Source organism: Trematomus bernacchii, unplaced genomic scaffold (assembly GCF_902827165.1).
Source record: "Trematomus bernacchii unplaced genomic scaffold, fTreBer1.1, whole genome shotgun sequence".
NCBI classification, from domain to species: Eukaryota; Metazoa; Chordata; class Actinopteri; order Perciformes; family Nototheniidae; genus Trematomus; species Trematomus bernacchii.
Window position 1 is genome coordinate 10489311 of NW_022987582.1, and position 26643 is coordinate 10515953.

Here is a 26643-nt window from a genome sequence, read left to right on the forward strand (position 1 = left end):
ACAGGCAGTATGAGACAAATAAAGACACTTTTTGAACATTAAAGCATGGAGACATGTCACAGTAGAGAAACTAAATACAAATATGAACCTGAAAATGAGCAGAATAGGGACCCTTTAAAACCCTATCCTGGAAGTGATAACCCCAACATGTCTTCCTTTGGTGTTAACTATGATCTAAAAAATACACAAACTATTCTTCTTTTAATGAAAGATTAGAAGTATTATTTCAGATAACCATAAATTCTAAAAACAAGTGGTATATTTTTGGCGAATTGTCTCACTGCTGCATTTTAATACTTTAAATGTTTAAAGTTATGCCGATTTTAACTCTTAACTATTCTACAAAATCATTCTGTCTGTAATGTACATGTAGCTGTCTTGCGAGAAGCACATATTTCTGAGAAAAGTCAACTTTTCATGACTTTCTGAGAAAATGTTTCCCACTCATACAAGAGGCTTCTTCGCTCTTATCATAATCAGCTAAACCTCCTTCAATTTAAATAAAAATCACAACATTGTGAAAACTGTTTTTCACTTGACAAGCAGTTTATGAAAATGTGTAGTTTTAAAAGTAGTAACTGGCTGTCAATATTTTCCACGGTGATGCTGTACCTCGCATCTACTTAAATACAATACTTGAGCAAATGTACTGAGTAACATTCCACTCACACATTTTCTTAAATATTTAATTGAAACTTCTGTTTAAGATCAATATTCAAGACGTTCTAATTTATGAAAAATACTATTTAAACTGTATTCACTGACCTGGAGATAAAAGAGGCAAGTGAAGGCCAGTGTGTGTCTCTCTCTCTCTCTCTCTCTCTCTCTCGAACACACAGGACAATATACAGCTGGCAGGATGAAGGCTCAGGATCATCCTGTCTGAAACACAATAGCTGTGTTTACTGTCTGTCTGTAGGTTATTCAACAGCTCAAATGGATCATACACTGCTGCTGTTATGGCACAAAAACCCAAGGGCAGTCTCAAACTCACGCTACAGTACGCCACACTGTGTTCTTGTTTCAGATGTGTCAGTCCAAACACACAAATAATAAAGAGAAGGGAGGAACATGCTGTAACTAGGCTGCAAGCAATGATGAACTTATTATTGTCTTTAAACTAAATTGTATGTTAACTATTTTGCTGTCAAACTGCACCTGAGACACACACAGGAAAACTGTGACATAAGGGGAAAGCCTCGGACATCAAGAAGTTGAAACAGCATTTTTAATGAAAGATTACAATACATTGCTCTTGACTGCGCCCGTGTGGACACAGAGAAAACTACACTTAACACAACACAAACAAAATGCAGACGTTATATTTTTGATGGATATGTTTATTTCTTCATTTTAAATACATTTGATTGCCAACATCCACACTCATCTGGTCCAGTAACACATGAAGAGACATGCACACATTCACACATGTGTCATACACATTCATTTACAGCATTCAACTTGTTAATAAAAACAAGTAGATGACATGAGATAATCATATCAGTGGTATAAAGTCAATAACATCTTTTAAAACTCATAACATTTATTATTACTATTTACCATTCACCCCTTAACCAAGCCATAGTGTTAGAAAGTGCTAGAAGCCACGAGTCCCTGTTTTGTAGAATATCTAGTGCAACGAATACTGATCCAGGAGCAGCCACAAAGCACTTGTCACATTAGGGAAAACATTTCTGTCTTAAATAACCAGAATACCAAAAGGTATCTTATGGCAAACATATAGAGATGCTTTCCACATGTTTTGCTATTGAGGATTTATGATTTTTGCCTTTTAGTTCTTAAATCAGGGACTACATGACAGCTTAAAAGTGCAACAGAAACATTTGAGACATAGATATTATCATTAACCTGGGACAAACAATGCATTGATTGTACCTGACTCTGTATTGGACATGTGTCTCTAGATGAAATTCAATTAAGAATGCATTATGATTATTTTGCATCACTCTTTGTTGTCTATCGAGTGAATTCATTTGCAGACATAAAGGTAACATGTATAAACATCCTTACAGAGTATAACGCTCACACATTTATTTACATAGTAAGATATTAAGAGGCCTGCAAACCAACAACTGTTGCCTGAAACTGTACAAAGTCAAACATTTCATGGAAGAATGATATGGAAACAACAGCATGTGAGATAGAGAAAATCTTTCACGGCATCTATGTGGTCCGGTTATAAATGATGTAATGAACATTTGGCACTGACTCTTTTCAGCATGGCGGCTCTGATTTGGAAGTACTGGTTTGTGAATAGTTAGGTCTGGAAGGCTGGCCTGTCTAAAAATGGCAACGCAAAATTATCACCTCGCATATAAATAATCCTAAATGTAAACTAAATTGTAATTATGAAAAGGTATAATCCCTCCTAAAATAAATATAATGGCAATAAGCATTCACTAGTATATTTTTTTTAACTGAGAAAGCAGATGGTATAAAGTGATTAATGTTGTCATATTAATTTCACCCACAAGAGGGGGACATCTTTTAAAAAGGTCTAAAAGCATCACTTTTTTTTCTAGGCGAGTTTGAATTTCATGTATTGTGTATTTGCAAGTTATTGAATATACCAGAAATGTATTTTAATAACTTTTAGCACTTTCAAAATATAGAGTAGTGGTGCACTCCAGCCCCCTGTGGCCAAAATGAGTATTACAACAACAAACACTAATGATACTGAAAAAAAAAGGGTACAAAAAAAAGGGCTTTCTTACAGAATCAAAAGTTAAACTGTGTGTATTAAACTAATAGCTGTCTTATGTGGAATGAAAATATGGAGCGCAAACATGATTCCAACTTCAGGAAGTGTGCAAAGTTTGAGTTTATGGCTTGGAAATGGAAGCTTGGCACCAACATGTCCGTGGGGTTAAAAAGCTTAAATGTGCTAACCCTGTTCTGGTTGGTTATAAAAGTAAAAGGTAGTTACTGATGGGTTATTGCTGTCTGATTTGTCAACATCTGCTAGATGATCTGAACTGCTGGACATAGCGATTACATCGTACCATCCAGTTTTTTATCTTTCACAAACAATTCCAAAACATAAAACAAATGAAAGCCCTGCTGTAGTTCCAGTGCATTCAGCGTGTTCTCTATTATAGACCTCAACATAGTTTACTCACAGTAGTATTCAATAGACCTAAAATGCTTCATTGAGTTTTAATGGAGTGTAGGGATGAATCTTGGTGGTGTTTCACTCTAAAACATTTTGAAAAGAGATTGTCTGAAACTAAAACTCACATTAAATACACTGTCATGGATTGCTGGTATGACCACACATATGGAAATGTTGTCATGCATGTTATCATTAGAAACATCTTGGTAGATTTCTTTGAAAGAACACAGTATATCTCTAGTATTGTCGCTCAGACTGAACGCTAAACACTACAGGAAATAAATGTGATGTGTATACAGCAACACAGTCTTTGGTCACTAAAATATAGCTAAGAATTGACACTTCCTTTCAAGTACCATAGTTAAGTGGGAAAAGAGGCTCGACAAAGCTGCAAATGCTAAATATGTGCATTGTGTGTTTGAATAAGAATTATCAGTGTTTTTTTTTTAAAATGATTTCGTAACATTGGTAAAGTTTCGCAGCACATAATTCCTGCTTTGGTCATCGTTTTGGTTTGAATGACGTTTCTGTATTTAATTACTGCAAATAAAAAATGTCGACTATTTAAACCATAAATATATAATCGTAGTTTGTTTTCTGGGTAGGGGTGACCTACCACCACACATGATTGGTATGCATCTCTTTGTCTCTGTGTGTCAGTGGAAATGTCCCATGGCCTCCGCAGCCTTCACTCTCACCACAGGATCTGGATCTTTGAGCAGCATCACTAAACCTGAAGACAAACACTCAGTCAATACCAGAAGGAAAACAGAATGACCTTACATTACGGAAGAAGCAAGGATGTGCAGTGAATCACCTTTAGTGATGGTGCCCATGTTGAGGTGGGAAAAATGCTCCTCTTGAAGATTCCCCAGTAGAAACCCTGAAAACACACACACACACACACACACACACACACACACACACACACACACACACACACACACAACACACACACACTCACACACACACACACACACACACAACACACACACACACACCACACACACACACACACTACACACACACACACACACACAGCACACACACACCACACACACATCACACACCACACACCACACACACACACACAACCCACACACACACACCACACACACCACACACCACACACACACACAACACACACACACACACACACACAACACACACACAACAAACACACCACCACACACACACACACACAAGACACACACACACACACACACACACACAACACACACACCACACACACACACACACACACAACACACACAACACACACACACACACACACACACACCACACACAACACACACACACACACACACACACACACACACACACAACACACACACACACACACACACAAAATCAGGTCACATTATATTACCATGAACCATGTCTGTGGTCCGTACACAGTCTCACTAGTTTGAGACGGTCATGTTCATGTTCTCACCTATAAACATGGCGGCTCCGGCCCGGACCTCCGCCCAGCTGCTCTTGAAGAACTGGATGACGGAGATGTGATAGAAGTTCAGCATGCCGGGAAAGTCCTGAATCTATGAACCACAAAAATTAAAGTGTATGTTGAACATATACAACTAGATGATCATTTTTTTGTCCAGACTTTGATAGCTCTTTTTGTTAAATAGCATCAAAAAACCAGAATCTAAATCCAACTAACTTCACTGAGAAACTTCCGACCTCCTGCTTTATATCCCTTTCATTTATTATTTTCGAAGGAGTTGCAGGATACCCCTTTCCAGCCGTGCATGTGTTTGAGTGTCTGTGTCTCACCAGGTACTTGGTGAGGTCGTTGATGAACTCTCCGTAGTGTAAGCTCTTGTCCTCGTGGAGGTGGTTCTGAAACATGGTGGTGATCTGCTCTGATCCCACCACAGGAGCACACACTCGCATGGAAAACTTACACGCCTGGACAGATGCAAAAACAAGATAGATATCAGTATTTAACAATGTAGCAGTATGCCCTGTAGGTTCAGAGTTTATTCATTTAGTTCTCTCAGTACCTTGACCACCTCTGGGTTAGGGTCCACCAGGTGTAACACTAGGCTGACCAGGACATTGTGGATCTGGTCTTTGAAGACCGGCTCTCCTGAGCCAAACTTGGACAGGTTCCCCATCAGATGGATGGAGGCACAGCGGATCTCATCGTTCTCCTGGAGTAGCACAAAGCAAGATCTTTAATTAGCTCTGTATGTGTATGTGTATGTGTATGCGTGTGTGTATGTGTGTGTGTGTGTGTGTGTGTGTGTGTGTGTGTGTGTGTGTGTGTGTTGAACAGAGACACAGAACACCAACCCACATCGGCTCTGGATAATATAAAGAAACTAAACGGTGTCTATGCTGAAGTAATCGCAAAAACCAGAACTGTTAAAAAAATTGTTACTTTGATCCATCAATTTTTCTAGGCGTCATACAATATATGTAATCAAATAACATGTTGAGTAACTTAGACAAAACTTACACTTTCCAAGAATGGTTTAATCTTCATGAAGATATAGACCACTAATAAGTGGACGTTCTTCCTGTCCAGATAGAGGAGAACTTTGGAAAGACCTGACATGGCTTCAAGGGTGATCAGCTTACCTGAGGGATAAAGAGAGAAATTACATCTTCTACTAATGACAATCAATCAATAATGAGAGTAAGATAAACATGTGGTGAGGGAAAGTGAAACCCCAAACCACTGGACTGTAAACGTAAGTAAATAAATCAGGAGAGCCAGACTTCACATTAATGTAACTTTTTCATTTTTCCCACCATGAGAAAGGACTCTGCTGTCACTTTACCTGGATCGTCTTTCTCCTCCATGCCTGAGCTCATGGCTGCCAGCAGCTCCTTGGCATATTTATTCACCTGGTGGAAGAAGGAAGCCAGGGTTAGAAAGAGGAACCAAGAATCAAACTAATATGTTTTAAAGTCTTAAGAACACAATTTGTTGGTCGGCATGTCTCTGCAGTTCCACAATAAATTATGATTCTGAATGCTATTTCAGAACATTTGAACTTAAAAAAATACTGTGCTTCCTGTGAATTATAATTGACCAAGTCCATTTTGCAATTTAGTTAACATCTCCATGAATTGTGCAACCCTTCTCTTGTATGTGTGAGCTCAGTACCTTCTCAGGTGACCCCGAGGCTATATTGCCCAGCCCTCGCACAGCCAGCATGCGCACAGTGCAGCAGGGATCTGATATCCTCTCCATCATGTTGTTCATCAACACATCTATCAACATCAACTCCGTCACCACATGATGGTTTAACAGCTGGATCCAGGAAATGAGAGCAAAAGAGAGGTGTCAGGTTACCCATGTTATGATATTCTTTATACTTTAGTGGCATTTGTGGCTATTTTTTTACACTTCATGGGGTTAGCTGCCCCTTTCTAACACAGAAAAACAAAATGAGGTGCAATATTTCATAGTGCATCACCTCAGAAAAGAAAGCAGTAACGGTGACTCTCTGGCATTCGTAGATGTTGTTCAGGGACGGACACAGACACTCCACGATGGAGGGCAGCCTCGGACCAGCATGCTTAGCCATCGCCCTGCAGACGAACACACACATTCATTTCTAGCCTTACATATTGAGGAATTATTTATTTAACACATTTTCTACTAGTTATGAGAATATATGAAACGATAGCTAGAGTACTGGTGAGGACATACATTTAAATAAAAGCAGCAACGATTAATCGATTGGCAAAAACCAAAAAGGAAAAAGGCTGTTTTTATCTTGTAAAATTTGAATAGCATCTGCTTTTTTTGTTTTCATCAAATTAAACTGAATATCTTTTGGTTTTAGACTGAAAAACCAGACATTTAAAGACATGTTTTGCTTTATGACATTTTAATCTAAAAGATAAAATAAAAAATGTAGGTCTTATCTAAAATCAGCCCTCATTTTAGATAGGAATAGTGCAAAAGCAGAAGGATGGTGTTTTTCATATCAAGCAACACCTTAACATATTTATTTTTCAAAGAGACTGAAAATGATTTGACTCCTGTTCAATGTAATAGCTTTACTTGTCAGTAACAGCATTTATCAACTGCACATTTCAGATTGAGATCTCAAAGTTACCCAGCTGGTGTGTGTATGCGTACCTTGCCAGCAGTGTGACTCCAATTACGTGTGCATTCGCTTCCTTCATTGCATCCCAGGCTTTATCCTCATCCAGTCTTTTCATCACCTCATCTAACTGAGCCCGTGCTAACAAGATCCGCAGAGCATCAGCTGCTACCCTGATACACAAAAACAAATGACACCTAATAGTTAGCACACAGACACACTTCAAATTCAAGTTGAACAGACAATACCATTTACATTTTACCAGCTCTAAAGAGAAAAATAAGCCCACCCTGCTACGTGGATGGAGGCTGTGTGTTTATTGTTGTTGTCCTTCGGTGCCGAGACCCCGACACTTGCTCCCAGTCGGACAGTGAGACAGGAGAAGAGCTGAGGGAACCGGCTGAGTGCCGGCTCCTGACTCTGGCCATTTAATAACAGCTCTTTGAGACCACATGTCATCTGGAAGCAAAGAAAAGACAGAAACACATTCAAAAATATGAGAATCATCCTCTTTTGCTACTTAAACATTTCCCTTTAATAGCATTGCTTTCATATTTATGTTGAGGGGAACTGTGTAGGATAAAATACATCTTAATTTTTATCTCAAGCTTGATGCAGTACGATGTATTCAGTGGCATGTTTGCGAGCGTTTGAGACTCACTGCGAGCGGCTGATTGGTTGCCACCTTCGTCGTCCCTCCTCTCATCATTGAGTCCCTCTGGTCTACGTAGGGCGCCATGATGAGAAGCTTCTCCATCACCATCTCCATGATCTGATTGGCTACGATGGGGTCCGCCCCCAAGGCCATCCACATCTCACTGGTCCAACTGGACAGAGGGAAAAATAAAAAGTCATTTAAAAAATAAACTCTTAGCTCTAAGAGATGTGAGAAATCCTTTGTCCTACAAAGGCAAAACATATAATAAATGATATATATACCTGTCATACGGCAGTGGTTGGTTGACTAGTGTATTGACGACAGTCTGTAGATGCTGAGAAGCCAGGATTAGTACCGTCTGTCCCACTGCCACTCGCACCTAAGCATGGGTACAAAGAAACAGATTAGCAGGGATAGCTCATTGATGATTAGATAGAATTTCACATATTAGCTAAACATTTATAAAAAATATTCACATTATGCTAAATATCAAACACTGTCAGTTGGTACCTGCTCCTCTGTGATGTTTTGCAGACGCACATGTAGCACCTCCAGCATCTCTGGGACCTGACATACAAACAGGCAATGAATTAGCTGGTGCAACAAAGGCCTGTGTGTGTGTGTGTGTGTGTGTGTGTGTGTGTGTGTGTGTGTGTGTGTGTGTGTGTGTGTGTGTGTGTGTGTGTGTGTGTGTGTGTGTGTGTGTGTGTGTGTGTGTGTGTGTGTGTGTGTGTGTGTGTGTGTGTGTGTGTGTTCTACCAGCTCCTGCAGTCCTCCTCCTCTGTTCTTCAGCAGAGTATTGAGGATGACAGACGAGGCTCTGCAGCAGTTTGCCTGACTGTCAACCAGCCCTTCAAACAACATGAACACCAGCGTGGTCAGCTGCTGCTGAGGGAGGCGCTTGCTCATCACCTGACACACACAAAGATGCAACTAGGTTTGCCTACTATCTTGACATAAACAGTGAAGAGAGGTAATATTGATTGCAGAATAAAGGCAAAACAACAAAACAATATTGAATGAACAGACATCTTCCTTGGCAGGGAAACAGAAGGATTGAATACATGTACTATAGGAGAATGTCTAAGACAGCCGTGCTGAGTGTTACCTTGGTGAGGTCGGAGCAGGTTTTATATAAGACAGAGTGGTCAGGGTTATCCAGTTTTTCTTTTAGCAGCAAAAGACTGTCCACACCTTCATCCTTATAATCTAGGGAGAAACCTGCACACAAAATAAAAATTAGATCGGGTCAACGGCAAGCTTTGCATAAACTAGTTTTTTGAATGCATAAACATAAAACATCTAGGTTAAAACTGGATTATATATGTTGAGTGAGAAATACAAATGTTTGAATTTACCCTCCTGGAATGTCTTAAATAAATAAACATTCTAGTTTTACATAGTTATATCACAAAAAATGGATACATCACGTGAACTTTCATGCAGTGACTGTAAAACACACATAGTAAACATTTCTGTACCTTCATAGCGCAGCTGAATGTAAAGCAGGGAGTAGATACAGTCCACAGCAGCGGTGCGTACAGCAGGGTGAGGGTCAGAGCATCGGGGAGACAGGCGGCCCAGCAGAGCTCCAAGGTTGTGGAAAGTCACCATGTTCTACACAGAGAGGCGGGAAATACCGGAAAAGAAAGTCACAAAATGTACATTTGAATAGCTGGTAAAGAAACAAACATTATCACTGATAAGATCCTTTAGGGTGTCTGCATTACACATTTGAATGAGTTACAAGAATGCTGTTAAATATCAAACCTGAAAGACAAAGACTGAGGGTTGATGTGTGTGTTGTGTGTCTGTACCTTGACATTCAGGTTGTCCAGGTAGAAAGCCAGCAGATGGGAAATAGCTTTGACAGACCTCTCTCTCTCGTGGTCCTGCTCGGAGCTCAACCACGACTCTATGTGCTGCACAGCATAATAACACACATCATGTCAGACAACACTGTGCTGCAGTCATACAGCAGGGAAAGCTTCACAGGCAATGGACATCTAGCTAATCCAATTGTTCTTTTTAATTAGACAACCTAAAACACAAATCAAGGGTATAAAGGACAGGAGACACAACAAATAGTGGTGGTGGGATTTGGTACCAGCTAGCTTAAGCTAATGGGCAGCAATGTGCTAAAAAGATCTGCCACTAATTAGATCACGTCTAAAAAGAACAATAAAACCACGAAAGAATAATGCAAATATATAAATATTTAATTGTATTCAATGTCATGTTTAAGTAGGATTAATTAGTCTGAAACATCACCTTAAAGATGTTCTGCAGGCCATCAGGTGTGGGGTCCCTGGCCAGAAAACTTTTCAGCAGATCCTGCAGTGCAGCCAGAGTGTCTTTGTACAGCGCCTGCACAGAAATACAAGGACATACAACATAACAGAATAAGAAAAAAATTGCACAAAATTAGGTTTACATGTTTCAAAGTTGATGTGTTTTTCTTGAGAGGAATGAATGTGTAAATAGTTTAAACAGTGTGAGCACACATCTCTATCTTACTTTTCTCTGCTTGGGGTCCAGTGTCTCCTCTTCTTTGGTTTTCTCTGGAGTTTGTATCTCGGGTGGCAGAGAGAACACACTGTTCACACACACCTTTAGCAGTTCGAAGCTCTCATTCTCACTGAGTGCAGGGTCCAGAGGTCTGAAGCACTACAAGTCAAGGATGAAACACTGGGAAATGATGGGATGTCCTGTTGTTGTGGACATTTGTGATAAACATTGAAGCTGAAGGATACATAAGGTTGGCAAAGGTGGTCATCACAAGATGGCGTAGTGGAGTCCTCAATGAGTCAGCTGGCTCTGCCTTGATGAAATCCTGAATAGTGTAAATATCATTGCATGAATACAGATCAGAAAAATTGTAGTTTCATCCACAATTAAATATTTGTGACTTGTGGGGCTATACCATTTAAAACAATAAGTCATTTAAATACCATTCAGGATGTTAGAGTGATTGATTTTTTTTAAACCTAACTTTTATTTTCATTGAAAGATATATTAAATGTTAATGGCGTAGTTTTTAAGAGGATCAGTTCCAAACAAGTTTGTTTTGTTAAGTGTGTAAAGTACAAATTGTAGGCAGGGATATCTTTGCGGCGCTACAAAACTTAACTCATAATGTGTTTTCAACACATACAGTATTTAGCCTTATATATATTTAATATTGTGCTTCCTGCGATTTGAATACTGCACTAGTCCATATTGCAATTTCAACAAGTTTTGGATTCATTCTGCAACCCTAAAGTTAAACAAACTGAATTGACTACTGACCAGCAAGACATTGATGATCTCCTGTTTGCGAGAGAAGACGTAGCCTTGCTTCTTCACACACTCACTGATGGCTTTGGCTATGAGCCCAACACTCTGGACCAAACTGAGTTTCATAGTCAGGTCCTGTTATAGGGAGAGACACAAACAAGTAGGCTCACAATATGAACAAAAGGGGTCATTTGCATTTTCCAGACAGATTGTCAGGAATGCAAACAACAAGGCCAACTGGAGCCCAGTTTAGCAGATGCAACTCTACAAGCGATTGAGCAAACACAATCCAAAATCATCATTCCGGCAGTATAAGAACAAAGCAATCAATGAAATCAATCCAAAAAACGATATTGTAGATTGATCCTCCATGCCTAAGGATGGAGAGAAACTTGAAATCAGAGTTGTGTGATTAGAGATTAGAGATTGATTGAAAGCAAACCACCAGAAGTCACAAAAGAGCAGTTAAGATTTAGCAAGAAATTACAAAAGCCCTTTCACACTCCAAAAATCCACCATCAGGCAATGAAGGAAAGAAAGAATGAACGTGTCTGGCCCGGAGGGAGATGGATCCAAAGGGGAAGGATTGTTATACTCATTTTAATTGGGATAAAAAAGCTCATTTTCAATTCAATCTCAGTTTGTAGCAGTGAAACAAAAAACAGTAAGTCATTCTAACAGCGTACAACTGCATAAATAATGCAGCATTATTGTAAACCAGCTCTTTAAAAAGGAGCCAAATAATGAAACCATAACATGTCTATTTGACAAGAAGCTTTTTACTCAAACCCATTTACACATAAGTAATGTAGCGAGGATGTTGCTAGTAATGTAGGTCATTTAAAATAATTATAAAAGGATTCAGTAATGGCCAGAGGAACACACTTTGCTTTAGATGCAAGGTTAGAAGCATCATCTAGTAACGAAGGCGCTGTATTTTCATTAATTCACCCACATCTAGAGAAGCTTAGAGTATCAAACCCTCACTTCCTGCAGGCTATAAAAGTGGCTGCAAAAGAAGATTAAATAGTTTTCTTTTTAGCGATGATCGGTCATGACTAGAATCCATTTGAACTGATCACAGCCACTGTTCTCAATCAATGCTGACACTTTTAAACAGCCACCTGTTCAGTCTGAAGGGGTTTTGATACTCCACAGATGTTTGGTGGTGTATCATGTTCATCAAACTATATTTCACTGAGGAAGAGCATTTTCACTTCTGACCAGTCAACTCTATTAACTGTGCATGTTTGAAGTAACATTTACTTTTAAGACACTTGCATTAAAATCTAGTGCTCTACCAGTGTGAAATACAATATACAGCAAAGTAAATGCTTTTAGAAAAAGCAGTTACTTCATTGTAGCAAGGTGTGTATTATTTCCCTAAAAGACACTTTCCGTAAAAGTTTTAGTAAATATCACCACAACATGTGCAGAATTGTAAGAAAAATCCACAAAAGAGTAAGGAAGGAGAGCGAGGTGAAATAAAGAAAAGTTAACTGGCAAGTGAGACAGAGAAAGCTGAAGGAGAGAGAGAGAGAGGGCCCCGGTGTTCCTTCAACAATACCTTTGTCTCTACTTTAATCCCTAGAACCTGTTGGGAAATAGAGTTAATAAAGTCATGAGAGCACATACAAATAACTCAACTGGGTGATGTGTGCAGAGGTGTGTGTGTGGCTGTTTTGAGAATGGCATCATTTTACTTATGATTTAACTAAAGTCAACACAGCGGACGACAGTGTTACTTCTGAAATCTGCAGATTTACCAACATACAAACTGCTGCCTCCCCGTTGCTATAGGGATTCATTCAACAGAGGAACATTTTCACAAGGTATAAAGCACGTTTGGATTTTTTTTTTTTAAATAAATGCAGACTGCTTTTCTGGATTTAATGCTTACCCCAATAAAGTTATTTGTTATTGTTTATAAAAGTGTTAAATAAAAATATAATTCATTCATTATTTCGATTTTTTTCTCCAAATTAAAAAAAGTCACCATTTGCTCCCTAACACAGCGAGATACACACATAAAGAAATGAGTTTTAAATAAACAAGCTGACAGACATCACAGGGTCTATTTCAGGGCAATGTTGGGACTGACAACCTGAACTGACAACATTGAAAAAGTCTTAAAATGAGCCGCCCACTAGCAACCATAGAGGACCAATCAGTGAGCTGATATTATAAATGGTACAGTTTAAAACTATGGATCCATTTGGAAAACAGACAACTATTTTAACTCTGAATTGCAATCAGACCTGTTTATCATATTTAACAAGTAGCTTTTATTACAATATTTTCTGTACTTGAACCCTTGTTTGTCCTCATTATCAGTGTCATTCTTCCCTGTTTGCAAGTTTGTGTCTCTTTAATAACAAAGTCATGTTACCTTTGTATGTACATTACCTTGGTATTGAAGTGTTTGCTGATGGCGCGGAGGATGTCTTGATCGATGCGAGTCAGTATCTTCTCCGGTGGTGCGTTCAGGGCCACATGACCATAACACAAGATTAATGTGCTTTTCACCTTCTCTACCTCGACATCGTTACGTTCCTGAGGAAAGGAAAGTGAAGACAGACAACAGAAGCGCGTTTAACACCAGCAGTTACACAACAGGATCTTCACATGACGGATATATGATAAATGTTTCTTGTACTTTGAGAAGGTTGAAGATGCTCGGTGACTTCTTGAAGGCGTCCGACTTGCCGAACTCTTCCAGTTTGGTCAGAGTTCCCTCTAAGTGGCTGTTGGCACACAGACCCACCCCCATTGCAACTCCCTGACAGATAGAGAGAACAGAAACAAGAAGTCCAGGCATGAAAATGTAATACCAATCATTGAGAAATGCTCATTTTTATATCAAATTCACAACACAGGAGAAATCCTCGTATGACATTTGTACCTCTCTTTCAATGGCATCACTGTGTTTTGCTGTGAGGAGCATTTCTTGCAGCTGCTTTTTAACCACTTCCTTATTGAAACACTGTTTGAGAGTCACTCCGATACATTGATACAGGAAACTCTAGAGAAAATGAAAAATACAAATGATATTACATATATGATGTTAAATGTGATCAGTGCTGGTTTCTAATCTATGTTCACCATCAACAGTTCTCATCTGACAGGTTTGGGAAGAAATATAGTTTGTACAATACATTTTTCTTTACTGAACATTTAAAATAATCTTTAACTTACTGTTGTTAAATAAACAGCATTAAGTCTCTACACTCAGGTTAACTGTTCACCTCAGGGGCTGTTATGTAATTTGTTTGTTTATTCCACACATGGCAGTTATTTTAAAACAAAACATGTACACTTATACTGGTTTTTTGTTTTTGTATAGCGCATGGTGGAAAGGAGCAGGGAGAAGAACATCTTATTTTACCTGCCCCCTTCTCATAAAGAGGCATAGCTTTGTTTGAGGAGGTCATGAGCCTTAAAGGATGGGAATCACCACTGAACACAGTCGGCATCTTGAGTTTTATTATGATCAACATGAAGCTCTAAATTAGGCTCACTGTGAGGGCCTAGCAACACGACAAACAACAAAACCATGTCAAATTATTTTATGTTACTGGGGACAAAAGAATAGATTGAATTCAGCTTACTTTTTTGATTTATGGGTGAAAAAGCTGAAGCTCTTACCTTCTCCTCCAAGGCGTTGTTATATGTTGAGAGGTATCTCGTGGCTTCTGCTGCCAGCTGACACACCCACTTGTCATCATCAATAGTAGACAGCGTCTTAGACAAGAGCTGGAGACAAGAATTTAGAAGAAAATCCACTTAATCAAGTCAGACAGTAATGTTTACTCAATTAAACAATCTTTCCAGGAAAAACATTTGAATTTTTAGTCTGACTTGGGCTGTCTATGAGCAAAGTATATTTAGGATAATATTCTCATATAGAGTAAACAAGCCCACCTTCAGCAACTTTTCATCCCACTGCTTCTTATCCAGGCTCTCTGCTGTTGACTCTGAAAACAAACCACATACCGGCAGACTAAAACTAATGTTCATGCGACATAAAAAGGGAAAGGATCCCAAAACATCTGCACCCTACATATGCGTAAACGCTGTTAAAAAACACTGCAAGTATCCACTCGGTTTTTCCTACAGGAAAGCAGGCTTCCTTCAAAGCTATTTCATAAATATAAACATAGAAATGATCATGTTCACATATGTTCATACCCTCTAAAATGGAGAGCAGAGGAGGTATCTCTTTTTCCCAGAGTATCTCTGTGTTGGGGTGGATGTTGATGCTGAGGATCTGAAGGAGCGAGAGGGAGGGAGCTCCGTGACCTCTGCTGCTGAACGGGAACGCTGTATTCACCTGGAGCACAAACCACCACACACACACGAAGACACACAGATACCAGACAGGGGGGTTCAGATTACTAAATACATTTTGCTAATATAAACTGTACATTTTGAGTAGGATTAGAATATTACTCTTTTCATACCTGTTGTATGCTGAATATGCAGAAAGAGCAGCTCTAAATATTAAAATTACAATATTTTAAGTCAAAATGTGTGAACTTCAGACTCGACAACGGATGATAACACATGTCTAACACAGGCCCTGGATTTCATTATATTATACTAAATGTATTTCTATTTCTTCAGCTGTTTACGACTGGATGTTCAGTAAGCCTTTGCTTTAAACTCTAGTCACAAAAGGATGTGACAGTTTGACTCCATGTAAAGTTACCAGAGTTAAAAGAAATGTGTTCTAGTTATAGAGTTGGATTTACTTACCAGTAGCCTGACCATTAGTGTTTGAGGAGAGGGCAGATTGACTGGAGGACAGAGAAGACACATTTTACTTGATGTTGTGATCATGCAGAACAATAAGAATGGTAACTTTCTCAAAGCTGCTCTTTATGACTGTCTTTGTATCTAAATGGAACAACTGTTTTGGATATGTATTAATCGTTTAAGTAAGATGTCATGCAAAAGAGGACGTCAAAGACATCACTTTGGTATTTTTCACTATTATCTGACATTTTATAGACCAAATAATCACCAGAATAATGGATTATGTGCATCCCAACAGTACATGCATGTGGTCGGTAAATATTGCCCCTACCTTCCACAGTAAAGTCTATGTTGAAGTTGGGCTCCTGGTTACTTTTCTTCTTGCTGCCCAGCACGATCAGACTCTTACACAGAGGCGTGGTGGCATTGCTGAACTGAGGGGGGGTCAGGTAGTACAGCAGCTTCGGCCACAGCACCTGAAAACAACAAAATATACGTTAAGTTTCTAATCAATGTTAATTTGTCTAACACATACAATGGACAACAACTGCTGTTAATTTAACCTGAACTAATCTGTTTTACAGCTTCAAAAAAATGCAACAGCGAAACAAACATCAGTCGTTCATTTTTTTTGGGAACCAGGATGAATCCGTCAGAGTCTACGTACATCAGCGAGTCGTCCCACAGTGGTGGTCAGGAGGTGCAGGGTGTTGTCGCACATCGACCTCAGAGCCTCGTTGGTCACCTCCTCTGGATCTGTGGGCTTCTGGCCTCTCTGGAGACACACAGATGGATTCATGTTTTAGATTCTAATCTTAAGTATGTTATCGTGAAATGTAAATAGGCTTCAAGTTTGATCCACTTCATTTGTAAGCCTTGTAAGTCTACACCTTCTCATAAAACGCTCAGCTTTATATGAACTTTCAAACAAATCCACTGAGGTTAAATCCAACAGAAGTTGTACCTGATATGTGTCAGGTAAGGCGCAGTGTTGTACGATGAATCGAACCAGCAGCTCCCCCCCCTCCAGCTCCAGGTAGCCGTGATGAGCCATGGCACTGATCACCTGCACCACGCGCTTCTTCACCTGAGACACACAGAGATACATTCTTATGATTGTCTCAACAAAAATCATACCAAAAGGAAAACTCAACTGTTAGAAACTGTGAAGTGTTATTCAATGGTCACATAGAGAGTGTGTGTCTGCATGTGTGTTACCTTGTTGCTGTGGTCAGCCATTGGTTGTCTGATGCTGGCCAGAATCAGCAGCTTCTTATTCTCCATTGTGGAAGCTGCAATAACACAATTAGACATAAACACAAATAATTACATAAGAACAGATTAGCGGATAAATAATAAGGGTTGTGTAGACTACATGAGTTTGATATAATAGAAGACGACTGAATGACTAATTTAATCATGCCAAATGAATCAGTGATGTGTGTGTAGTAACAGATAATAGTCTATGGGAGCTGTTGGGGATGCATGTGGGCTGTGCAGAATCTTCTTTTTTTCTAAACTTCTATTGAGATTCTTTTGTAATATAGCTTTGAATGTCTGTTGGCCAACCCTGAAACTAAATTCTCAATTCAAATACAATTATTAATTGGAAAAAAATTGTTTATTTTTCTTAATTAAATTAACTTTCTACAACGAATATAACTCCTTGTATATGCGGCAAGAAGGAAGGCAAATCGTTTTTTGAGTGCAGCAAAATGTTGTTTATGAAAGTCTAAAGTGTGTTTTCTCACTGGTGGAGTTGATGAAGTGACGAAGGACGGCCAGGGAGCCCAGCCTGCTCCGCTCATTGCTGTTCTCCAACTTCTGAAGAACAAACATGACCAGCCGGTCTGGGAAGGAGTTTGCTGGAGAGATGAGTGGAGAGGAGTTAGAAAGAAAGAGATTCAAATTTAAAATCCCATAATTTTCTCATTCATACAAAATCAGGAACACAGGAATCCCCAGGTCTATGTGTCTCTGTCTCTCAGTTTGTGTGAACAGATTGACAATCTTTGTGTCAATGTGTAATCTGTAAATGTAGAACCCCTTCCACAAATGAAAAAAACAAATGTGGAACTCCAAAAATATTTTGCCAATTAAAAAAAAATGTCCAAGTAAAAATAAGATAATCTACAAATACATTAAAGGGGACCTATCATGCAAAATGCACTTTTGTACGTCTTTTATACATGAATATGTGTCCCCGGTGTTCCAGGGAACTCACCAAGTGTCAGAAAACACAACCCTCTCTATTTTCCTCCATACCCAAATCTCTAAAAAAGGGGCTGCAACGGATCTGATCAAAACTGATCCAGATTTGAACACTGTCCTGACGTCAGGACGGTGGCGCTACGGCTATTGGGCCAACTCTCCACCTATCAGGGGAATGTGGGGTTGGGCCACGGCCGGCCATTGCCGCTCGAAAGCGCTGGAGACGCTGTAGTACATATGCCAGGCCTGTAAGTGGCGCTGTAGTCTGCCGAAGAAGACTTCCCGCCCATAGTTACCATGGTTACCCTTCTGTTTATTCTCTGCTGTGGCTTTCTTTCTCCCTCCCCGAGGCAAGCGTTTGCTCCCACTGCAATGCAATCCCTCCCCGTCGAGGCAAGCACTGTAATTCTCTCCGGTTAGTCCACCAGCAGATGACAAACACCCACCTCTCCGTCTCTTCCAAGGAACGAGGGGACCGTGCGGCAGAGTTTCAGTTTCAGTTTGTTTCGCCGGTCAAGATGTCCGTTAAAGTTTAAATCTTCCGGACAAAATTAGAAAAGTGCCGGTCAAAGGTCTTCTTTGTTATTTATTGAGCTTTAAAACAAATGAATAACGACTCTATATAATAAAACACGGAGGACGGAGATCTCTTTTTCTCCCCCTCTTCTGACAGCCCAGCAGCTGATCAGAGCACGTCTCCCCTCTCCTGCAGGGGGCATGGTCAGCAGAATCAGACCCGTAGACAGCAAACAGCACATAGAGCGAAATGAGGCATGGCTAAAATGCATGATCCGTTTGGTATTTTGAAAACAGAAACGTATAAATATACCTTATATAGGTATGGCCCTACAATATATCATTAAATATAGCATGATAGGTCCACTTTAAATAAATTACAGGTATATGAAAATGCATTTTTGAAAATCACAACATTTACATCTTGCAATCAGGCATTCGTGAGTCCAGTTTTTATTTGTGTTATCAAAAAGAATTTGTTGATCTCAATTCTATTTGTGAATTTAAATTGTACTCACACAGAGTTTAAGGCAAAACACAAATACCATTGAGACAAATCAACTTTCACAGGAAAGAAACACACGATGTTGAAGGGAAGAGAAGTGGACCATCAGCCACAGTTAATATGATTATGCTGTGCTGGACGCTGAGTCCGGCTAATGGCTGATCGCATTACTGATCTTGTGACTCCATAGAACTAAAACAGATAGAAATGCTGTCAAACAACCTTCAGCTACTGTATTACCAAACACTTAACCTGGTCATCACAGACTCTTCTTTTATAAATAATGAACCAAATTGTATATGAAAGCTTCAATACCTAGTAAGCTGAAGCAGCGGAGGACCTCATTGTGGTTCTTGACAGTAGGAGGGTTACTGTAGTCTATTGGTGCAGAAACCTGGGTGGAGAAAGGAGATGTGTCAACTTGAGCCCTCAAACAAGTTCTGGTGAGCTCTGACATTTAATAATTACATAGAACAAGTTTATTACATCTCAATGGTAATGGCCAGATGTTTACCTTTGCAGCAGTCATAATAATAATAATGAGGAAAATACCTTTGACCTGCTAAACCGTTTTAAGGTTTTGAGTCAGATCAGTGTGATAGGAATATCTGTAGGTGTGGTTACGATTATGCTGCTGTAACATTCTGATGAAACACTCACAAGACAAGAGATCATGCTCACATTTGGTTGTAAGACTCATTGTGGTAACATGTTGCGACATAGCAAGGCATAGGGCCAGCTCAGTCATAAGGTTATGCAAACATCTGACTGCAGCGCACCTGACAGTCATTTGACACATGTCAAAAAGAAAGCCGCTTAAGGAGAACCTACAGTGAGATGCAAACCCAGTGTGCCCAGTGCTTAGCCTCAGAGTTGTGGTTTATGAGGTGAACCGTTCTGTCAGTAAACAGAAGGATTTTGACATTGCACAATGACTGCATTACAGCCAGTATGGCACAGACTTAAGTATTGTGATAAAAAGTGCTGATTGAAACCAGCAACCGACAGTGGTCATACCACACAGATCCACGTGAAGGTGATGTACTAATGTAAGAATGTTATGCTTGTGGTTTGCTCAAGGGATGTTATTGGGCACTCTCACTTCCCTTTTTTTTGTTAGTTATTAACCATTTCAAATGTTAGGTCTCCAAGAAATGCATTAGCTGAGCTTGATGGTCTGACCAACGGTACCTAGTGTGGATTCAGTTCAATTCATTTATTCACAGAGTAACATCATATGACATAATGGAGATATACTACACCCCGATAGGCTATCCAAAACGTTAGTAAAGGAACCCAGACACAATATATGCTACTAGCCCATCTAGAATTGGACAATTGGAGGTATATATATATATATATATATATGAGAACAGCAGCAGGAACATCTTGACGAGTATGATTTCTGCAAATTGTCCCCTTATTATGAGCGTCTGTATCATGTTTCTGTGATGTGCTGCATTGTTTGATTTAGTATGTGTGTACCTGTTGATGCAGGGCAAAGAGCAAACTGTCCAGTTGTGTCTCCAGCACTCTGCTACTCATGCTGACAGAAGCATCCAGAACTTGGCACAGACTCTGAGTGGAGGCAGAATAAAGAAGTGAAACAAAGTGTAATTGACAGAAATAAAGAATGAATGCCCATAAAAGTCAGGAGACAGTTGTGAATGATGGCCATGAAACAAAATTCACTGCACTACAAACTCAAACCCACCTTGCTAATGATATAGTGCTCGTTGTTTTTCTTGTACAGGGACAGGATGGCAGGAATGAGTTTAGGAATCTGCTCCTCCAGTTTATCACAGGCCATCAGATGGCACATAGAGCCCACCGCCTCCGCTACTGTCCACCTCAACTGGAACACAGAGACAGGAAGTCAGGTGACAGGCGTTACAGAGATGATGTGACAGATTCACTAAATAGTAACCTTTACTAGAACTGTGTGAATAAGGAATACATAAAAAGGGAAGCCAAGGAAAAAGGTGAAGAAGACATCATGAAGCTCAAAAGATAATATAGACAATGTTTTTCGACAGGGAGCTCACCTTTGACTCCCTGCTTTGTAACCAGTTATTGAAGAGGATGTCGAAAGCAGCATAAATTTCACTGGAGAACGTGTCTTTCCTGACTGTGGGATCTGGAGCTTTGTCCAGGTTGGCGAGGTACTCCAAGATGCTGTCGCTGAAGTGACACAGAGCTGCAGAAACAAACAGAGGGAAAGGGAAATTAGGAAGAGTGAAAAACCATGTGAACCTTAAAGGTATGGTAGGTAAGAATGGAGAAACCAGCTCGAGTGCGCTAGAATTTGAAAGTACGCAGCCGAAAAAAATCTGCCCCTTCCTTCAGACTTCCTTACAGAGCCCCTCCTCCAACACACACGAACGTGCACATGACCAATGAGGGCACGAGATAAGTTTGTGCACAGATGGAAGGCTGACAGGCAGGTAGGCCATCCAGTTACTTTAGCCGGGCCGGCTCAGATGATTGGTCGTGCTTTTTACAGTATTACGGCTTCCACAGATGACATTCTTTTAATGTATTTATTGTCAAAGCATTTAATATATTCATTGCTATCGGGATGTTAAAAGCATTCCATGGAATATAACAAAAAGTGTTTCTGAAATAAATTAAATACCCCACCTTTAAGAGTTTTAGGAGAAGGATATTATATTATTCAACACTTATGAAGATTTGATAAAAGCCTGTAGGGAGGTTCTTACCTGAAGAGAAGACCCACTTCATGTTGTCCTGTTTGGCCATGCTCAGCATTGGCAGCATGGTGCCCAGAATAGCATTGAGGAAGGGTACCATTCCATAAACTAGAGAACAAGGAAGAATACAGCATAAATGAGACCTTATTATCTCTCACTTCCTCCGTGCTAGGAGAAATTGTACCAATTGTTAACAGAAAAGCATGGAGGGAACTCCGTATCTCTGTACTGGTCATTGATTTACAGTTACTCTAGCTAATTTCTCTAAAAAGTCAACATAAATCTAATTCAGTTGACACAAAGAACTACAAGGACAGCTACTCAGAAGCAGCCACTGATACAAGTCATTTAATATTGAGCATTTAGAATGTTCATAAGGAGTCATGATTTTATATCTATTACAGTATAGTATAGTATATATTTATATGTTCCAATATTAAAGGCAAAGCCAGGCAAGTTTATTTATATAGCCCTGATTTAAAATAAGCAAGAGTTGCAGGGGATCTGCAGTTTGGAGCAAAATAACTGAACGCTGGTTTTACTTCACAGTAAATGCACATTTAGAATAAAGAAGACATGCATAAAAATGTGTAAAGCACGCAGAAGCAGTAGATGTCGTCTGGGACCAATGTTGTGTGCTCCTAAACAAATAAACTCTGGTGGTGTGCAAACATTTTGTCCAATAAAATCTGTTTTAAACAGGTTTAACAGGTTTTTGTCTTTCTCAACATCACTCAATAACTGATCGAACTTCCTTAAATAAATATATTCTTACCGTTGGAATCTGAAAGGTTGGCTAGTGTCTTGACCACGAAGAAGTGAGGAAGGAGCCCCGGCTGAAACTTGCTTAGTATCTCCTCCATGATGTCATTGATGTGCTTGTTGCCCACAGCGACCAAAATATTACTGGCTGCCTGCTGCCAATCAGGGATGACCTCCTGAGGGAAACAGAAAGGCAGAAAAAACATTAAGGAACATAGTTCATCATCTTCACTCTGGATTAAACAAAAAAAACAAGAAAACATTTAAATCTGACATTTTACCTTTGATCGTGTCATCTCATCTGAGGCCAGAGAGATGATACTCTTGATCCTGGGGCTACTGATCTCCTCTATCCTGCAGCCCACAATCAGCTCAATAGTCTGAAGAATCACAACTCTGTGGCTCACCACCAACTACAAAGAGGCGGAGGAGAAGAAAGGAGAGACAACAAGAGAAGGAATAAAATGAAATATCTATTTTAAAACAAAACTGAGAAGTAATAATGTCACAGCTAAGTTCAATGTATTCAACTGACTGCAACGTAGGCTAAATATAATACACAATACAGAATATTCAACAACATCTCAATGAAAAAGGACATTCTTTGTGCAGTGTCACTGATGTTTCCCTACATATTTCCCCAGTGTATCATCTGTAATCACAGTCATGGGCTGAGACTGTATGATAAGATCATACACACACACACACACACACACACAAGCTGATTCAGAGCTCTATTGGGACATTTATTAGGAGTTAATGTGTTATAAATACAAAATAAAGACCAGGAAATTAACTTTTTTTTTTCTATAGGCCCATGCAGGTAAAATCTAAGCAGCTTAGAGGAAGAACTGAGCAATATTTGTCATACAATATCTCAATTGTATTATAGTACAGCTTCTGGAAATTATGTTGACAAAACATGTTTAAAAAGAAAAATGTGGATGTATGTTTTTTGGAAACTCCAGTGGATTAAAGGTAGGGTAGGTAAGTTTGAGAAACCGGCTCGAGATCGCTAGAATTTGAAAATACACAACCGGAGAAAATCTGCCACTTCCTTACAGAGCCCCTCCTCCAACACACACGAACGCACACATGACCAATGAGGGCACGAGATAAGTTTGTGCACAGATGGAAGGCTGACGGGCAGGTAGGCCATCCAGTTATTTTAGCCGGGCCGGCTAAAATGATTGGTCGTACTTTTTACAGAACTACGGCTTCCACAGATGACATTTTTTTATGGATTTTTTGTCAAAGCACTTAAGATATTCATTGCTATCGGGATGTTAAGAGCATTCCATGGAATATAACAAAAAGTGTATCTCGAGCCGGTTTCTCAAACTTATCTACCCTACCTTTAAAGACTTGTAACATTAAGACTCGAGTTTAAGCTCAATTGGCAGAAAGCTATTTTGCATATTTGTACAATTCATATTTTAAGTAATTCTGAAATATTGCTGTTTTTGGACTGTTGGTGAAACAGTTTAATTATGTTCTACCATTCATAAGACCAATTAGTGATTGATATATCAAGATAATGAATCAAAAATCAATAGTGATTTATGCTGCTTGACTCTCATTAGTCAAACCTCAAGCGGAAAATCTGATTCTCTCTGTGACAGAAATGCGCCACAAATACACACAAGTTTACATGTTGCATGTGTGGGAAACCAAACCACATGCTCGAGGCCCTTTAGGTATGACCAGATTCCACAGATTAGCAGTAAATCTTGTTAAAAAAAACAGGGGGTTACATGACCAAAATTCAATCAAAACACAGAGATTTCCATCATAGAAGTTAATGGTGTTCAATGTTTTTTTGTTCACCCCCTGTAGCTTCTAATCTGTACACTGGGGTTACAGACTGCAGTCACAGCAAAAGAGCACTTTAACTGTTGAGAAGTTCCCAGATGGTGTTGACCCGACACTAATGGCAATACCAGAACTAAAGGAGAGTAAATGGTAGTAAAAGCATGCTCATATAGCAGTCATGCCGATCTGGCTCTTTTGGCAAGGGCTACAAGAGTGTGTACTGATAATTATTTCCACTGGTTACCACGGTATGGTTTCTTAGACACACACAGTAGAAGTAGTGGGATAGAGCTGTTTCCTGGGGATTTACCTTAGGGTGTTTCAGCAAGTAGTCCTGGCACATGGCTAACACTCTGTCTGGCTGCTGTTTTCCCAGGGTCAACATGGACTTCCTGACCTGCTCCTGGACCTCTGAGTCTTTATCAGTGGCCGCGTCTAAAAGAGCCAGGGTCACCTCTAGAGGGAAAAACAACAGCATGATGAGAAATATGAGTATGGAGATTAAAATGTAAAACACAAATGGCTAGAAAACAGTTTGAGACACCAGTGCCGCAAAACCTAGGGCAACCTGAGAAAAATATGCATGGTTCAGAACAATCAGAGCAAATTCACAACTGTAGATTAATAGAGGCGGAGATAATACAAATTGGGAAAAAAGAGAAGAGCTCACGTTCCACATCTGTGTCCTCCATGATGTACAGCCAGAGGGATGGCTTCCTGTAGCCGAGGATGTAGCTTCCCTCCTGGGATACAGATGGGCAGAGGCTGCCTGGAGCTAAGGAACATAATACGATATGTAGATACTAAGTAAATATATTAATTCATTTGACCTTTTCAGTGGTTTTGCAGACTGCCATGTTCTTATTTGTATTGAAAGGTTTTTACTGGACCCCTTGAAATGTTAATCTTCTCATGTTAGGAGCAAATTAAGCATGTTTAGTCATATATAGAATATATATATATATATATATATATATATATATATATATATATATATATATATATATATATATTTAACTATAATATCTGATTATTTTTTTTGCTACAACGTCATGGCACAGGTACTTTCTGACAAAACGTTTGGTTTTCTCTCATCGTCATGTGTGACACCAAAAAGCAGGTTGACTAATGACAGCAGACAACAAGAAGAAGATGGTTTAGAGCTGATAAATAATAGCTTCACTAAAGCACATGCTGAGACAACATGTGTGTCGTTAACCAACATCTATCGAAGTATATCTGGATGAACTGAATATGCTTTAACATCTCACTATCGATTCAGCTGTCTACGCTTTAGTTACCTGTCTACGCCGCCTCCTTAGCCACTAACACCACCTCCTACTAAACCAGTACGAAGTAGCTAATTAAAACAACATTATTAATACAAAGCTATATGAGGCTGACATTGAAAGAAAACGGCTCTCATTATTGTCCAAGTATATTCTTGACGTCATGTCTTTTGTAGCTTGTGTTATAATTGTTTATGCGTCTTTAACCTTATTGAGAGATGATGCTGCAGACTTGTTAGCATGCTAACCTAGCATCTGTTGCTACGGAAGACAGCGTCCTCACACCGCAGAATGAAGGAAAACAAGAGCTTTGTTAATTAGGATAACTTACCAAGTCTTAGTAAACGTCGGCTGAATAATTACCTCTGACGAGTGCTTCTTCTCTCGGTTTGAAACAATAGGTTTCCCTGTCAGTGTGGTCGCTGTGTGCCTGTCTGTCAGTGCAGGTGTAAACACGCCTGGTCATGTGCTTCAGGACAGCACGAGCGCATCAAGCAGGGGGCGTGGTCAGAGAGTCATAGAACTGAAGCACATAGAGCTGCTATTCAACCTACAAACCATGATCTAGTCAGCTTTAGTAGAGTGAGAGAGTGCCTTATGGAGACTGTTATGCATGGCTTCACTTCGTAATCAAGTTATTTTTCTCGTGGTGTGTGTTTCTCATGTCTCTGTGTATCAACAAGTACCTTTAAACCTGGTTTCATTCTGACACAAGCCAACAGTAGTGAATTCAGTTTTAGATTTAGTTTATCTAAAGAAAGTTACAAGTCGACACTAATGTAAAAAAAAATCCATTACAGGTTTAAAAATGTAAACAAGTTTAACTTACAGTACTAAACAGGAATGGCATTAAGAGAATCTTATTTTAAGTATAATTAGTAGGGTTATATTAGTTATTTTATTGTGTAATTGGAAAGGGTCTCCGGA

General features: G+C 39.5%; 1 protein-coding gene across 3 annotated transcripts; it reads right to left on the reverse strand.

Annotated features, from left to right (window-relative positions):
* Positions 1-1319: 1319 nt before the first annotated feature.
* On the reverse strand, positions 1320-26171 carry mroh1 (maestro heat-like repeat family member 1). Of its 3 annotated transcripts, none has more exons than XM_034127402.1 (45): positions 26080-26171; positions 25098-25202; positions 24738-24883; positions 22897-23028; positions 22629-22791; positions 21863-21961; positions 21188-21339; positions 20857-20997; positions 20628-20720; positions 19458-19536; positions 17662-17775; positions 17129-17202; positions 16875-16997; positions 16578-16685; positions 16242-16386; positions 15911-15951; positions 15344-15485; positions 15077-15129; positions 14801-14908; positions 14058-14177; positions 13812-13934; positions 13562-13708; positions 12723-12749; positions 11168-11290; positions 10633-10712; positions 10397-10538; positions 10151-10246; positions 9697-9801; positions 9361-9496; positions 8988-9100; positions 8639-8791; positions 8390-8446; positions 8161-8258; positions 7883-8048; positions 7511-7680; positions 7257-7394; positions 6586-6700; positions 6273-6419; positions 5944-6010; positions 5619-5740; positions 5161-5310; positions 4931-5065; positions 4590-4692; positions 3951-4016; positions 1320-3866 (listed from the first exon to the last, which is right to left on the reverse strand). In XM_034127402.1, exons 2-45 carry the CDS (start codon positions 25117-25119, stop codon positions 3790-3792), a joined length of 4911 nt encoding a protein of 1636 aa, XP_033983293.1. In that variant the 5' UTR covers positions 25120-25202; positions 26080-26171; the 3' UTR covers positions 1320-3789. The 3 variants fall into 3 exon arrangements, with proteins under 3 accessions (XP_033983293.1, XP_033983294.1, XP_033983295.1); XM_034127403.1 differs by having other exon boundaries at positions 26048-26171; XM_034127404.1 differs by lacking the exon at positions 12723-12749.
* Between the last annotated feature and the right edge of the window lie 472 nt (positions 26172-26643).